Source organism: Diospyros lotus, chromosome 10 (genome assembly GCF_014633365.1).
Source record: "Diospyros lotus cultivar Yz01 chromosome 10, ASM1463336v1, whole genome shotgun sequence".
Lineage (NCBI taxonomy): Eukaryota > Viridiplantae > Streptophyta > Magnoliopsida > Ericales > Ebenaceae > Diospyros > Diospyros lotus.
The window spans coordinates 13,390,156-13,405,193 of NC_068347.1; the positions used below are offsets into that span (position 1 = coordinate 13,390,156).

The 15,038-nt window shown below is 33.2% G+C and overlaps 1 protein-coding gene across 2 annotated transcripts; it reads right to left on the minus strand.

The window, feature by feature from the left end:
- Positions 1-439: 439 nt before the first annotated feature.
- Positions 440-2,190, minus strand: LOC127810929 (fasciclin-like arabinogalactan protein 7). Of its 2 annotated transcripts, none has more exons than XM_052350542.1 (2): positions 2,025-2,190; positions 440-1,458 (listed from the first exon to the last, which is right to left on the minus strand). In XM_052350542.1, exon 2 carries the CDS (start codon positions 1,405-1,407, stop codon positions 628-630), a length of 780 nt encoding a protein of 259 aa, XP_052206502.1. In that variant the 5' UTR covers positions 1,408-1,458; positions 2,025-2,190; the 3' UTR covers positions 440-627. The 2 variants fall into 2 exon arrangements, with proteins under 2 accessions (XP_052206502.1, XP_052206503.1); XM_052350543.1 differs by having other exon boundaries at positions 440-1,496; positions 2,025-2,152.
- Between the last annotated feature and the right edge of the window lie 12,848 nt (positions 2,191-15,038).

Here is a 15,038-nt window from a genome sequence, read left to right on the forward strand (position 1 = left end):
TGCCACTGAAAGTGCACATCCACAGACTGCATTATTGGAATGAAAAGAAAAACTTCTGGACGACCGCAAGTAGGTTTTGTCGCGTGTTGCTCGTATTACTTCCTAACTGCTATCCCAATGTAATTAAATGGCTCGAGACTTCGTGCATGCACATGGTGAAGGTCAGGAAAGTGTCGTTTTCGCATCGAACTTTACTCTTTATTTTACAGAAATATATAACTTTTTCTATTTACAAGCGTGCAAAGACTATAAAATTTGGTTCTCCTATCGGTACATATTTAGGACAGCGATGGTGGTGCCGAGAATTTGACCAGTCGGCCCTTGTTTTCGGCCTAAATTTTCTTCATTAATAACATTATTTGAGAATTTAAGATTTGGAAACTTGGTTGCTTGATCAGAAAACTGGAACGCTTTAGCAAACGGGCAATGCATGACAAGGGAAGTAAATTACAGCAAACAACTTGTCAATTGACTAAAGAAAGGTAATTACAACACAGTAAATCACAATCTCAGACTCTGTACTAAAGACAGAGATCATCAAAAAACAAAAAAAATGGCTTGCAATTGAAAGAAAATGAATCATTATGTCCTCTGAACATAAATTAAATACCAAGTAGAACCTGTTTCCTACAAGAACACGACCAGACCACCTGAAATTGCCAAAACCATCTGGCTCCAAGCACCCAAGCTGACAATCCTGTAAGACGAAGAATCAGGGGTAGATGTTGGAGCCGATGATCCGCTCTTACCCTTTTCAACCTCAGCATCTGCGGTCGGGGCAATATTGTCAGGAGATGGTGCCGGTGCAGGGGTTGGAGGAATGTCAGTGCCGAAGATTGCCTCTGGAAGGAGGACCTTATCAACCTGATAAATCGCGACAGGATCAGTCGAATGCACGGCACTGCTCACTTTTGTGTTCGTCCACCCCGAACTGAGGTGCACGGTGCCAGAGACATCGGTGAAATTGAGGGAGTACTGGCCCCCAGCCATTGTGCTAACAGGGCCTACTTGGCTGAGGTTCCTAAAGTCTGCTAGACTGTAGTAGTGTGGCAAGGCATGGAAGAGGCAGAGTGACTTGAGCTGGTCTTGGGTGAGATTGGAGAGAGGCTTTCTAAGAGAGGAGAAGGCATTGTCTTTGGGTACAAAGAGGGTAATGCCTTCCTCAGTGTTGTTTGCCTGATTTTGGAGAGTTTCAAGGACTTTGGTGGACTCGAGGTAATTGAGGAAGCTGTGGAATGGGCCAGCTACTGAGAGTAAATCTGTAAGGTTCACGAAATCGGGTGCCGGGCCCGGGGCCGGGGTCGGAGTAGGGCTTGGGGATGCAGCAGCCTGAGCATAGTAGGCTGAGGGAGAGGACAGAAGAAGAACCGATGTGGTGCTAACCATCAATATCACAGTCAAATCCATCCTTTTCAGTTTTCCCCAAATATGTTAACTTTGATACTTCTCCCCAAATTCCTGCAAGTACCAAACCCCTTCCACCATTAGATCTTAGCCTACAAGCAAAACAACCTATTTTGAAATCAAAATTCAAATCACAGCTGAGACTGAGAGAGCAGATTCTCTCCCTTGTCTTCCAAAAAAAAACTGTTTTGCAACCTTAAATGATAAGATCTCAACTCTTCAACACAAAATTAGTGAAACCCAAATATTAATTACCACTAGATCAAAACCCTGGTTCCGAAATCAAGCCCAACAGTCCAAATTTCAAATTTCTTCTAAAGAAAACCCTCACTCTCTGGATCTAAACTGCCATTACCCAAGACACAGAGAAATGCATAAGAATGCTGAATCGAAACAAAAAAAAGGTCTTCTACTTGTTAGTTCACTCAGGAGCCAAAATCCCACACTGCAAAACCAGAGCAAAAACCCCGATTTCGAGGAGCATTACCCCAAGAAAACACTTGCAAAGCATCTTTACGAGCATTACTGTAGCAAGACTGTGATAAAGAAACAACAGATCTAGATCTGTTCAAGGAAAGAGAAAAAATCCCAGTGAAGTTAAAGGGGTAGAGAACACTAACCTGGGCAAGAGGAATTCAGAGAGAACCGCTGAGAATGCAATGGCCAATGGGGAGGTGTATGATTTGTGACCCTATTATATAAAGGAAGGAGTTATAATGTGAAGGGTAAAATAAGCGTGTAACAGGCGGCAGTGGCGGTGGTGGGTGGAGACAGGTGGAGGCAGGAGGGTAAAAAGGTTAAAATAAAAATAGAGTTGGGGGGCGAGAGCGAGAAATGCATAAGCTTCTGAGGAGTGTTTCTTTCATGGACATAAATCTATTGGCATTGATAGTAACACTTTCTAGAATGGAAAACGATGGATGGATGGATGGATGGAAATGTTGTATTGGACACAAATTTTCGTAGTTTCTAACTACGACCAGCAACTCTCTTATTAGAATTTTTCTTTTCTTGAATTATACTACTATTATATTGTTACATAAAAGTCTTGATAACAAAAATAATAAATTATTAAGTCTATTAACACAAAAAATTTAAACCGTTTCGTGTTTATGTGATTTTATTCAAAAGTTTTAATTTTGACACTAATGTCCTGATTTAATCAATTGGTTGTTATTTTATCCACGATCTGAATTCAATTAATCGGTGTCCAAAATTCGTTGACGTCGCATGTCACCTAACATTTTAAAACATTTAAAGTGGACCTGATATGCACATGTGTAAAAAAAATAGGCCTATTAGTATGAAAAATCTAAATATTTTCACATTTTTTGCGATTTATACAAAAGTTTTAATTTTGGCAATAAAGTTTAAATTTGATCAATTGATTGCAATTTTATCCACAACCCGAATCCGATTCTAAAGACATCCACGACCCGTTGACATGGCATGCCACCTGTCATTTTAAAATATTTTGAGTGGGCCCACATGTATATGTGTAAAAAAAATAAAAAATAAAATGATATTAAATATATATATTTAACATATATATATATATGCATAGAAATAAGGAAGCAAGCGGAGGATGGTGACGAACGAGGACGACGATGGCGATGACTACGACGACGCCAACAACAAATCTAGAAACTTGAGGCAACGATACTCACAGCGACGGCAACGACAACAACCGATCTAGAAGTTGGAGGTGATGATCGATCTGGGCTTGTTCCTACTCACAGCAATGATGACCGATTTGGAAGCTCGACCGACCACTGATCTGGGCTTCCTTTTACTCAAAGCCACCTCATAAAAATGATCGGCGGCCCTTTACTTTTGTTGGTCGATGAAGTCATTTGCTGCCTGCTAATCACTTAAGCCAGGCCTATTGACGTCAACGATCAACCATCAAACTTCCAGATTCGGCCTTCTTCTATTTTAGCCTCCATCGCCACCTCCAGCATGTAGATTGGTCGTCACCTCCAGCCTAGCATCGTCATCTGTGGTCGTCACCATCCTCTGTCGTCGCTGTCCCCATCCCCTGCCTACCTTCCTTTATAAATATATCTATAACACACACATATATATATATTTATGTATAACATATATTTAACATTATTTTAGTTTTTTTACACATGAGCATGTCGGTCTCACTCAAAATGTTTAAAAATGGTAAGTGGCATGCCACGTTAGTGGGTCTTGAACACTGACGAATCGGATCCAAGTCGTGAATAAAATTATAACTAATTGATCAAATCGGGACATTATTGTGAAAATTGAAATTTTTGGATAAAATTGCAAAAAGGCAAAAAGATTTAGAATTTTTCAAGCTAATAGCCCCAATTATTACTTTGTAACAAAAAAAATTAAGACTTTAAATTATGAAAAGTCTCTGTACCAAGTAAAAGGTTTAACAGGATATTTCTTCAATATTCATAAATAAAAAAAATCTTATATAATGGAGATACACATTATTATTGACTCATATCAATATATTCCAAATGTGGTTACCTAGAAATTTTATGCATAATATATAATTTATTATTTGTAATACCTTATATTACAAACATATTATTGTCAATTTCTTTAGATAGTATTTTTGGTATAAATAGACCATTTTTTTATGTGTGTCTAAGAATATTAACTAAATAAATATGCAATGATATAATTAAAAATGAAATTGAAAGTGTCTTGTTCTACTAGTATTAAATATTGGTTGGGTTGGGTTGGCTTGAAGTATCGTGTAGTTGGTGGTTGAAAATTGCTATGCCCTCGCCATAAACTTGTAATCAAGGTTAAGAAAAATTGACAGAAATATTTTTCTTAAAAGACTATCCATTGTTTAAATTAAAGAAAATATTATAAAAATCTCTCCAATTTTATATACCTTAATTTGTGTCATTGCGTTTTCAGAGAGTGAGAAGTCCTATTCACGTAGAGGTGGAGACCAATATATATTCAACCCAAGATTGCAAGGATTGAAATGAAGTGAAGCTTGCCTTAGGATTTGAAGCCTTATTAGACGTCCAATTGAATCCTAAGGTAACCATAATGGCTTACTAGGATTTGATGATGCCTTATTAGGCCTTGGATTTATACGGCCATGAGATGTTTATTGAACTAACTAACTATTTTTTCAACTCTATTGCCCCGTCCATGTTGTTGGTTCAATTTAGGTGCATGCATGCTTGTTTGAAACTAGAAAGAGCATTTGTACGTGTTAGGATAAATTCGACTCATATGTCACATGTAATTAATGACGTGTAAATAAATATTCTTGTTAATTAATAATAATATTAAATTGACACTTAAAATGGTGTAGATTTATTTGTGGTGGTATTTCAAAATCATTCGCCCACCCAATAAAATGGTGTTTTCGGTAGGTCTCTTTTTCGAGTCCCCAACCTTGCACTCTACCCTATCGCTATTGTCAATTTTATGGGATTCATTTGAATATATATATATATATATATCTTATTAAGTAACGGAAGAGAAAAGGAAGACAAGAAAACCAATTCCTCTTATGCTTCCTTGGCCCATCATTGAACGCCTATGCCCTTTTCGTTCGTTCCTCCTAATCTTTGTTTGGCTGTCTGCTAATCATTCTCTACAAACTTCCCTGTCTTCTACTTATTATTATCACTTAGATTGTCCACCACCTGCTTTCATGTCTTTAGGGTTTGTTTGCCCATTCATTATTTCTTTGCTTTTATTTTTCATTTTTTTTATTCTTAATTTTTTATGATAATAATTTTTGCAATCAGGAACAAATATTTTTCACTACAAGAAAAACGGGATTTAGCGACGGATTTTTAGCGACAGGACATTTCCGTCACTATTTTGCGACGGAATAGCGACGGATTTGCGATGGATTAATTTTTATTTTTTTTTTAGAATTAGCAACGGATTTTAGCGACGGAATATTTTTCCGTCGCTAAAAAAATAAAAAAATAAAAAAAATTATTTTTTTAGCGACGGAAAAAATAATCCGTCTCTAATTTTAGCGACGGAAATAATTTTCCGTCGCTAAATTTTAATAATAATAATAAAAACAAAAAAAAAATTTATATAGCGACAGAATTTTTTTCTGTCACTAATTTTAGCGACGGAAAATATATTCCGTCGCAAAATTTAAAAATAAAAAATTAATTTTAATATTAATTTAAATAATTAAAATAAAATTTTAATCTTAAATTTTTATTATTAAATTTAGCGACGGAAATAGATTTCCGTCGCTCAATTTTATAATAAAAAATTTAAAATTAAACTTTTTTTAAATAAAAAAATTAAAGCTAGGACAATTCGTCGCTTTAATTTTTAATTTTTTTTATTCAATTAATTTATAAATATTTAAATTTGGGATGAATATTTAAATTTTATAAAAAATTAAATATACATTTAAACATGAGATGAATATAAAAAAATTAATTTATAAAATTTAAATAAATATATTAATATTAAAAATTATAATATTGCTAAATTCTAACTTTATCAATTAATATATTTCATGTGTATAAAATAAAAAATATATTAAATATATAATAATTAATTATTTGTAATATTTATTAAATGTGTACAAAATATAAACAAAACTACATTTGAAAAATAAATAAAAAATTTAAAAATCATAATATTATTGAAATTTTCTTTATTTTATATTTTAGAAATCATAAAAATAAAACAATATTGAGGAATTACATTATATAAAAAGGTGTCTAGGAGTTATTTGTCAATTTCTTATTTTTTATAAAGAGGAGAATTTTTTGCAAAACTAAAAAGTTTAAAACTATAATATATGAATGACATTGTGTACAAGACTGTAATATTTATTAAATGTGTTCAAAATGTAAATAAACACTATATTTGAAAAATAAATAAAAAGTTTAAAAATCATAATATTATTGAAATTTTCTTTATTTTAAATTTTAGAAATCATAAAAATAAAACAATATTGAGGAATTACATTATATAAGAAGGTGTTTAGGAGCTATTTGTCAATTTCTTTTTCTTTATAAATAGGAGAATTTTTTGCTAAACTAAAAAGTTTAAAACTATAATATAGGAATGACATTGTGTACAAGACCGTAATATTTATTAAATGTGTTCAAAATGTAAACAAACACTATATTTGAAAAATAAATAAAAAGTTTAAAAATCATAATATTATTAAAATTTTCTTTATTTTAAATTTTAGAAATCATAAAAATAAAACAATATTGAGGGATTACATTATATAAGAAGGTGTTTAGGAGCTATTTGTCAATTTCTTTTTCTTTATAAATAGGAGAATTTTTTGCTAAACTAAAAAGTTTAAAACCATAATATATGGAAGACATTGTGTCTTATAACAATATCATATGTCACTATCTAATATATAGACATTGTAACACAATTAAATATACAATTAAGTTATTCATAATAAACAATTAGGAAAGTGAAATGTGTTGATTAAGATAACAAAGTATCAAGATAAGTTCGGAATGATTTTCGAACGAAGATATGGAATGGTTTCCTCCTTAATAGTTATACTATAAAAAAATTACAGGGGTTAATTTTTATTTTTTAATTTTAAGTGTTATGTATAAAACATTAATGTTGATCAAGAAAAAAATAAATATATCGCTTTATTATTTATACTCTTTAATTTTATTTTTGAGATATAGATGAAATTCAGCAATTTGAAATTCGTTTAGTATAATTTTTATTTATAAAAAAAATTAATTTTTTTAGATAACAAACTATTAATAAATAATTCAATATATAAAATTAATTTATTATAATTATTCGATTTATAATATAATTAAATTTTTAGATAATTACAATAATATTCTATTTAAATTATTGAATAATAAAATTTTATTTAAATTACATTATTTTTATCAATTAAATAATTATTTTTATTATTTTTATAAATTATATTATTTTTTATTTAATTAATAAATATTAAAAAAAATTGAAGAGGCGGGAAACTCCCCCGCCTCTTTCATAACCAAATCCCCCCTCCCCCTTCCCCTTCCCCTCCCTTCCCCCCCCAAAAACCCTAAGTCCCCCCTCCCCCAAATCTCTAACCCTCTCTCTCTCTACCTCTCTCTAGCTTCTCGCCCCCGTCCTCGCCCCCGCTTTCGCTCTCTGCCTCGCCGTCCCCCCGCTCTGGCACGATCTCACCTCTCGCTTGTGGCCTCGCCCTCGCTGTCTCGCCATCGCTGTCTCGCTCTCGCTCTGGGTCGCTGCTTCGCCCTCGCTCGACCTCGCCTCTCGGTCGCTGTCTCGTTCTCGCTCTCGGTCGTTGCTTCGCCCTCGCTCAACCTCGCCTTTCGCTCGCTGTCTCGCTCTCGCTCGCGCCCTCACCCTTACTGTCTCGCCATCGCTCTCGCTCTCCCTCGCTGTTTCGCCCTCGCTCGTGGCCTCGCCCTAGTTGTCTCGCCATCGCTCTCTCGCTCTCGGTCCCTGCTTCGCCCTCACTCGATCTCGCCTCTTGCTCGCGGCCTCGCCCTCGTTGTCTCGCCATTGCTCTCGCTTGCTGCATCGCCCTCATCTCTCGCTTGCTCGCTCGCGGCTCACCCTCACTCGCTGCCCCTCGCCCTCGCCGGCGTTGCAACCTCTCGCCCTCACCCTTGCCCAGGTTAATTTTTTATTTTTTATTTTGTAAATAAAATGTTAATTTTTTATTTTTTATTTTGTAGATATTTATTTTATTTTTTATTTTTAAAATTTGTTTGTAGCTCAGTTTAATTTAAGTAAATTTAAAGTATTTTCAGATGTTTATTTTTTAGATATTTATTTTATTTTTTATTTTTTAGATTTTTTTTGCTGTTCATATATTTTGTATGCTTTTTTCTTTTTTTTGTGTGTGTTATTTTATTTATTTTCAGTCAATTATTAGAAGTGTTTGTTAGTATTATAATTTTATTCTATTTTTGATTATATTTAACGTTTAAATATTTAAGTATTAATTAATTATCTTTTTTTAATAATTTTATATTTGTCAGATTGTAGTGTAAATATATATTTTTTTAATTATTATTATTATTTTTCTTTATTTTTTATTTTTTTTATTTATAAATATGAGTTAGCGACGGATTATATTCCGTCGCTAACATTTTTTAATTTTTTAATTTTTAATTTTATTTATATTAAAAAATAAAAAAATTATTAAAAAAATTAAATTTTAAAAATAGCGACGGAATATTCCGTCGCTAAAATAAATTTTAATTTTTTTTTTTAAAAATAGCGACTAAAATTTCTGTCGCTAAATTTAAAAAAAAATACATTTAGCGACGAAAAATTTTCCGTCGCTAATCCGTCGCTAAATTGGCGACGGATCTGTCGCAAAAAAATATAGCGACGATTGTTTCAGCGACGGAAAAAATCCGTCGCTAATCCGTCGCTAAATTGATTTAGCGACGGATTTTTGGATTTAGCAACGGAAATATTCCGTCGCTAAAATCCGAAATTCTTGTAGTGTTTTTGTTGTTGTTGATCTTTGAAATTAGGTAAATCTTGGGTTACTTTTTTTTTTTTAAATGATTTTAGAAATTAATTCGCTAAATGTAGATTTTCAGTTTATATAATTTGAGACCCAAAAGATATTTATTTGTAAAACTAAAATAATTTAAAAAAGTGTATTATAATGAATTTTAAAATTATTAAAAATATGTGTTCTTTATTTTGAGATGGTATGCTGATCAAATATATTTTCTTGATTTTTTTAAATGTAAAAATAAAATTTTATTTTTTTATGATTAAATATATTTTGAAATATTGAGATAAACGTCATCCATAACAATCTTAATTTTAATTAGACTAAAATTAATCAAGATAAATCATCTATAAAATATAGATATCATCTATAGTAATTTTAGTTTCAGCCAGACTATAATTAATCAAGATAAACATTATCTATAAGAATTCTAATTTTGTTATACTTTATATCACTCTATATTTATCTATAAATAAACAGACACTCATTCCTGAAAAAGAATACCATCTCTGATATTACTTTTAATACAGTTTCTTTCATTATACTCAGTGTCTAATTTAAGCATTAGAGTATTTATATGGAGACATTCCCGCACTCTCTGATTATTTTCTTATTTTTGCATGTTCAATCGATTTGACGATAACATTTTCAATTAACTAAATTTATTATGTATCTAAACAATAACAATTAAGTCATATGTGAAAACGTCTAAAAAAAACTTATGAATACTATAATAACCCTCACACAATCTCAAACTACATGAAGCCTAATCAATTACCGTAGTGTCTTAGGTGCGGTGCACGAAATACTTATTCATTCTTGATTTTTTTCTAGTTTTAGAAAGTATTTTGTGCTTTGGGACGTTATATCAATTAATAAATTGGAAATTAATCTCATGTCGGCAGTTGTTATGATAAAAGTAAAATTGAAAATATGATTACATTAATTAGTTTAAACGGTAATACTATTTATAAATTAGTTTTTTTTAAAAATACTTATAATTTTATTTTAGATATTAAAATTTATTACCATTAGTTTAAAACATCATGTTAACGTGATGTTTCGAAAAACCTTTCCCTCTCAAAGGCAACAATGGAATAGGGTCCAACTCGGGATTGGCTGTTCCGTGGGTTTGTTGGCCTGGTTTGGGCGGAAGCCAGCTCTAAAGCGCGTTCACGTGCAAAGCACGTGCAAAACATTCATGACTAGGTATTTTAATCAGGTTTTGTCGGTGGAGATTGGGCGAGAAGCTTTTGATGCTAGCTACTTGTCAATTGAAACTTGATTCAGTTAACTTTCACTTGAAGAATTGGAAATTTGGATTTGTGTTGTGTGGAGTGGAGAGAAAGCTGGGCTGGCAATTGTCTTCCCAACAATCTATAGTTTAATATTAAACTTTAGTAGTTTCCATTTGGGTGGTTAAATAGTTAGATGGGAGCTAAGTATTTGATGCCTTGTAATCAAATTAATTTTCAAGGGTCTCTGATTTATATTTATTTAAACTTAAAAGGGTAAAAAGACTAATGTTTTGTCACTAAATTTAATAAAAAAATTTACTTAAAAGATCTATCTCCAAACATTAATTTCACAAAAAATGATCCTAAATCAAATTAAATTGACTTGTAAGTATGGACGCTACGCTACTGTTAGAATTAACTTAAAACGACCTTAAAAAAGGCTTTTGTTTTGAGAGTAGTAGGTGAGGGCCACAAAACCAAATCAAGCGGGCTTGCTTTGCTGTGCCACCTGTTAAATGCGGTGGGTTTGGAGTCTCTATCTATGACACACTCACGGAAATCGGATCCGGTGGGTTCATCCAATCTGACTAATTTCGGTACTCAAAAAAATAAAACAAAATGCTTTGTTAAAGATCATCTAAGTTACTTATCCAATTAAGCAAAGAATATAAGCACAGTTCAATTTTAAGAGATGTCAGATTAAAAGTGATTACAGTAATTTTTTTTAATAGTATTATGGGTGTGGCATACCAAAATTAATGGAATATCTCTCAAAAAGAAGTTAATCCAACCTTGTCACATGTTTGAAATTTAGGTATACAAAGGGGATGGCACATACCATCTCCTTGAGTCAAATTTAGATCTAAAAGATGAACTTAAATCTAACTCTTAGATATCAATTTATAGTGACTTAGATTAGATTTAATAGATCTATCCCAATTTAAATTTAAATAAGAGATTTTGCTATCTAATAATAGTTAAACTCATAATTTTTTTTAAAAAATATTGAGAATGCCAACTATATCAAGAATAACATCAAATATTTCACATTCTTTATTCCATAAAAGGGAGAATTCCTACACGTAAAAACATCTTACTAGAAGCTCATGATTAGTTTCTTTGAGTGCCATTACTAATTTAAGTATTGGAAGCTATTGTTGTTAGATTACAACAACTGAATTTGTATGTAGGGAAACCTCTGCAAATAGTCAGCAAGGTCAAGCGAGAAGAAAGAGTAAGGAGTTATTGGAAGAGATTCGCGGTGGGGGGCTCGACCTGTTGTCTGGGGGAGTAGAAGGAGAGAGCATCGGAAAGGCAGGGGTGCCTCAAATGGGTGTTTGTAGAGTTTATGGATGGATCTTTTTGAAGGAATTTACGGATTATAACGTAACGAAAAATAAATTTATTTATAAATTCCTTTAGGATCTCTCCAAAGGAATATATTATGGAGGAATGGCAAAGGATTACCTCTTGGCGTGCAAATCCAGACCTGAAAAGTAGTAATCACCAAACAAATCAAGTGCTTAGTCTCTAACAGTATCCATGCGAGTTTGCAATCCAAGAACCTAGAAGGGTACCTAAGGACGAAAGAGTGCTAGCTCAAGAGGGCAGCTATGAGCTTTCTCACATGCATGTCACATGACATCAATGGCTTAGAGGCACCCTAAAAAGAACCACATAAGGGCTATTTATAACCCTTAGGCGCAAACCCTAATTAATGTGGTTTGGGTCACATGGTATTTTAAACTCATGTTTTAAAAAACTTTAAAACATAGTATTGTGCCTTTCTTTTCATTCTCTTTTTGGGCTTTATGTTTTAAACACTTTTGTTGTGGGGTAGTCCCTGGACACTTCTATTTTCTAATGCTAGATTTGGATGACGTCTAGCGGGTTTGTAATTAATACATTCATTGTATCTTTGTATATATCAATATAAGGTAAGTTTTCTTCATTCATAAACTCTTTAGTTAATATATGAATGAATCCCTAGATTTTCTGTTTGAAAATCTTATTTTCAGGATATTGAGACTGTGTGACAAAATTGTCCAATATTAGGACTTCTTAAATGATTCCTAATCCTTAGATTCTTTGGATGGGGACTTTGATTAGTTGAGTATGGACTAGCACAAGGGTTACTACCTTATTCAGTATGAGATACTAATGGGAGGGTGGTGTCTCCCATGCCATATGGCAGGGAGATGTTGCTAGTAAACATGTGAGTGGTTGTTGGAGAACAACTCACTGAATGTGACGCTGATAACTGACCACATGGCATAGTGGATAATGGTTATGTCGTTAAGTTGCGATGGTGTTGCTGATCCTTGGATTGAACTAACACAGTTGTCATTTGTATTGGTGTGTGGGATTTGCTAATGTGCCGAACCATCCAATTGCAAGGTGGAGAGGTTCATTTATGTGGTTTCTTATTACTGGTGCATGGAAGCAAGTGCTTAGGGAGATGATCCATCACCCTTCTCGTCACTAATAAGGTGAACGTCCTATGTAATTTATAAGTGTGATAGGATAGTCTCTGGGCAAGACAAATTGATTATCAAGAAAGATTTTTTTTTAGCTGTCATCTAGTTACACTGATGAGGTCAAACGCATAGTTACTAAGTTTTTGAGTTTATTACTCCATGGCTTTTGCTCAATCGGGACGTTAGGTGATGAAATCATTATAACACACTATAATACCTGAGATTTTTGTAAAGTTTATGTATTTGAGGAAATAAGATTTTCCCTATGGTTCAAGGCCAAAATCATAATTTTGAAGTTTGGGTAAAAGTGTAGTTTTCAAATAGTTCGTGGTAGGAGTGCAATCTTTGAAAGGTTCAGGTCAAGGTACAATAACACAAAGGCCAAAGTATAATAGTGCAAATCTTTAGGCTAAGATATAATTGTTGAAAACTCATAATGAAATCATTAAAGAAACAAACCGAAGGAACTGGCCATTGGAAGTCATGATGACGTGCGTAAAATGCAACATGAGGTGGCCGGGCATGTGTCAAGCACTTATTGGCCGCTTGGAAGTCATGATGACGCCTCATAAATGACCCAAGGTGGCGACACGTGATTGGCCCGGGATTTCTCTAAATAGAACCAAAGTTTAGCCAAGCAAATTCAAGTGAGTTCGGGCCAAAATTGGGTTAGGCTTTAGAGGTTTTGAGGTGAGGATTGTTGTAATACCCTAAGTTGCATTTTATAAAATTAAGTTTATTAATTCGGTTTAAATGATTAGTTTATTTAGTTTAAGTATATTTATTTTATAAAGCATGTAATTGAGTATGTAAAATATAAATATAAATATAAATATGTATATAAGTATGTATAGCTATATAAATAGAAATAAATATAAATATGTAATAAATTCGTATGTATGTATGTATAAATATGTAAAAAAAAAATAAAAAAAAAAATCAAGAAAAATCTGGAAAATTCGGAAGTTGCAGGCAGCGCGCATGGCCGCCTGCAACCGGGAATTAATAAGGCTAGGGGGGTTTTTAATGGCGATTGATCAGTGGTATGGCCTTCCCGGCCACGTGGGCTTTGATTTGACATGAGCAGCATGCTTTTTCGGCTATAAATAGCCCAATTTGCACAAGCCAATCTATCCAAAAATTGCAAGGCTTAGATCAGTCGATTGGGAGAGGGTTTGAGAGATTTGAGAGTAGGGTTTTGATCTTCAAGTCGCGGGCATCATTTCTGGAGAGTTTGGAGGCCAACGAAGCAGCGAAGAGGGAGATCCAAACGTCGCCGGAAAATCGCGACTTCGCCAGAGCCGAGCCTTCAATCAGGAAATTGAGGTACCAAATGTCATTTTTTCGAAAATTTAATGCTATAATCGAGCTCTGGGGGTCGAGCTTATGGGGGGAGGAGACTTCTTTCGAAGCTCCGAGCTCTGGTAGCATCGTCGGCAGCGTTAGAACTGCCGGAGAAGATGACCGCGAGGGGGAGGGGTCGGGCGTGTGGGTGCACACGCCCGCGATTGAGGCAGAGGCGCGTGCAGTCCACACGCCCGCCAAAAAAATAATAATAATAATAAGAAAATAAAAGAAAAGAAGAAATAGAAAAAAAAATAGAAGAAATAAAATTTTGTAAAAATTTTTATTAAATCAGAAATTTTCCTTATGGCATATTTTGTGAAAAATATTTCTAGAAATGTTAAAGTTATTAATTTTTAGGTAGATTTTTCTATTATGGAAATAGAAAAAAAATAAGATTTTTAATTCCGAAAATTTCAAGAAAATTTCAGGATATTAGACGTATTATTTAAGAAATATTAGTAAAGAGAAATTGAATAAAATAAGTGATTAGATAATTATTATGTAATAATTACATATTTAGCTATTTTGAAATAAGGGAAAAATAGGAATTTAAGTTAGAAAATTCCAAGAAAATTCCAGAATACTAGGAATATTACTTAAGGAATATTGGTAAAAAGAGATTAAATTTTTATGAATGCAAGATAATTATTATGCGATTACAAAGAGTTAAAGCTTAGAAATAAAGGGAAAAATGGAAGAAATTATGGAAAATAAGAAATGATGTTCTAAAAATAAATGTATATTGTAGGAGTCCTCTTGAGCAAGAAGATTAAGGGATAGCTACTCGACACACTTTTCGAGGCAATTAACTGTAAGCTTACCTCTTAAACTTAGTACAGTTATAAATGTAAATGTCGTGAATGCTTCATCATATTGGCATGCAATGATATAAAATCATCACGTAGACTGCATCAATGGCATGATTATGAGCTCCATAATTACACGTTGATACTATTGATCACACGCATATGAGGCCGTAGGAAGTACGAACTGGCACGGCTGCCTTATCAAGGGTGCACCCATATACCCCGGCTTCGAAAGAGGTGGCCGCTAAAATGATAGGCAGCATGAGGGGTACGGTTGACACCTACGATG

What these genes read in the sequence shown, in the direction of transcription:
- LOC127810929 (XM_052350542.1), bottom strand. Translation starts at nt 1,407, where the DNA reads ATGGATTTGACTGTGATATTGATGGTTAGCACCACATCGGTTCTTCTT.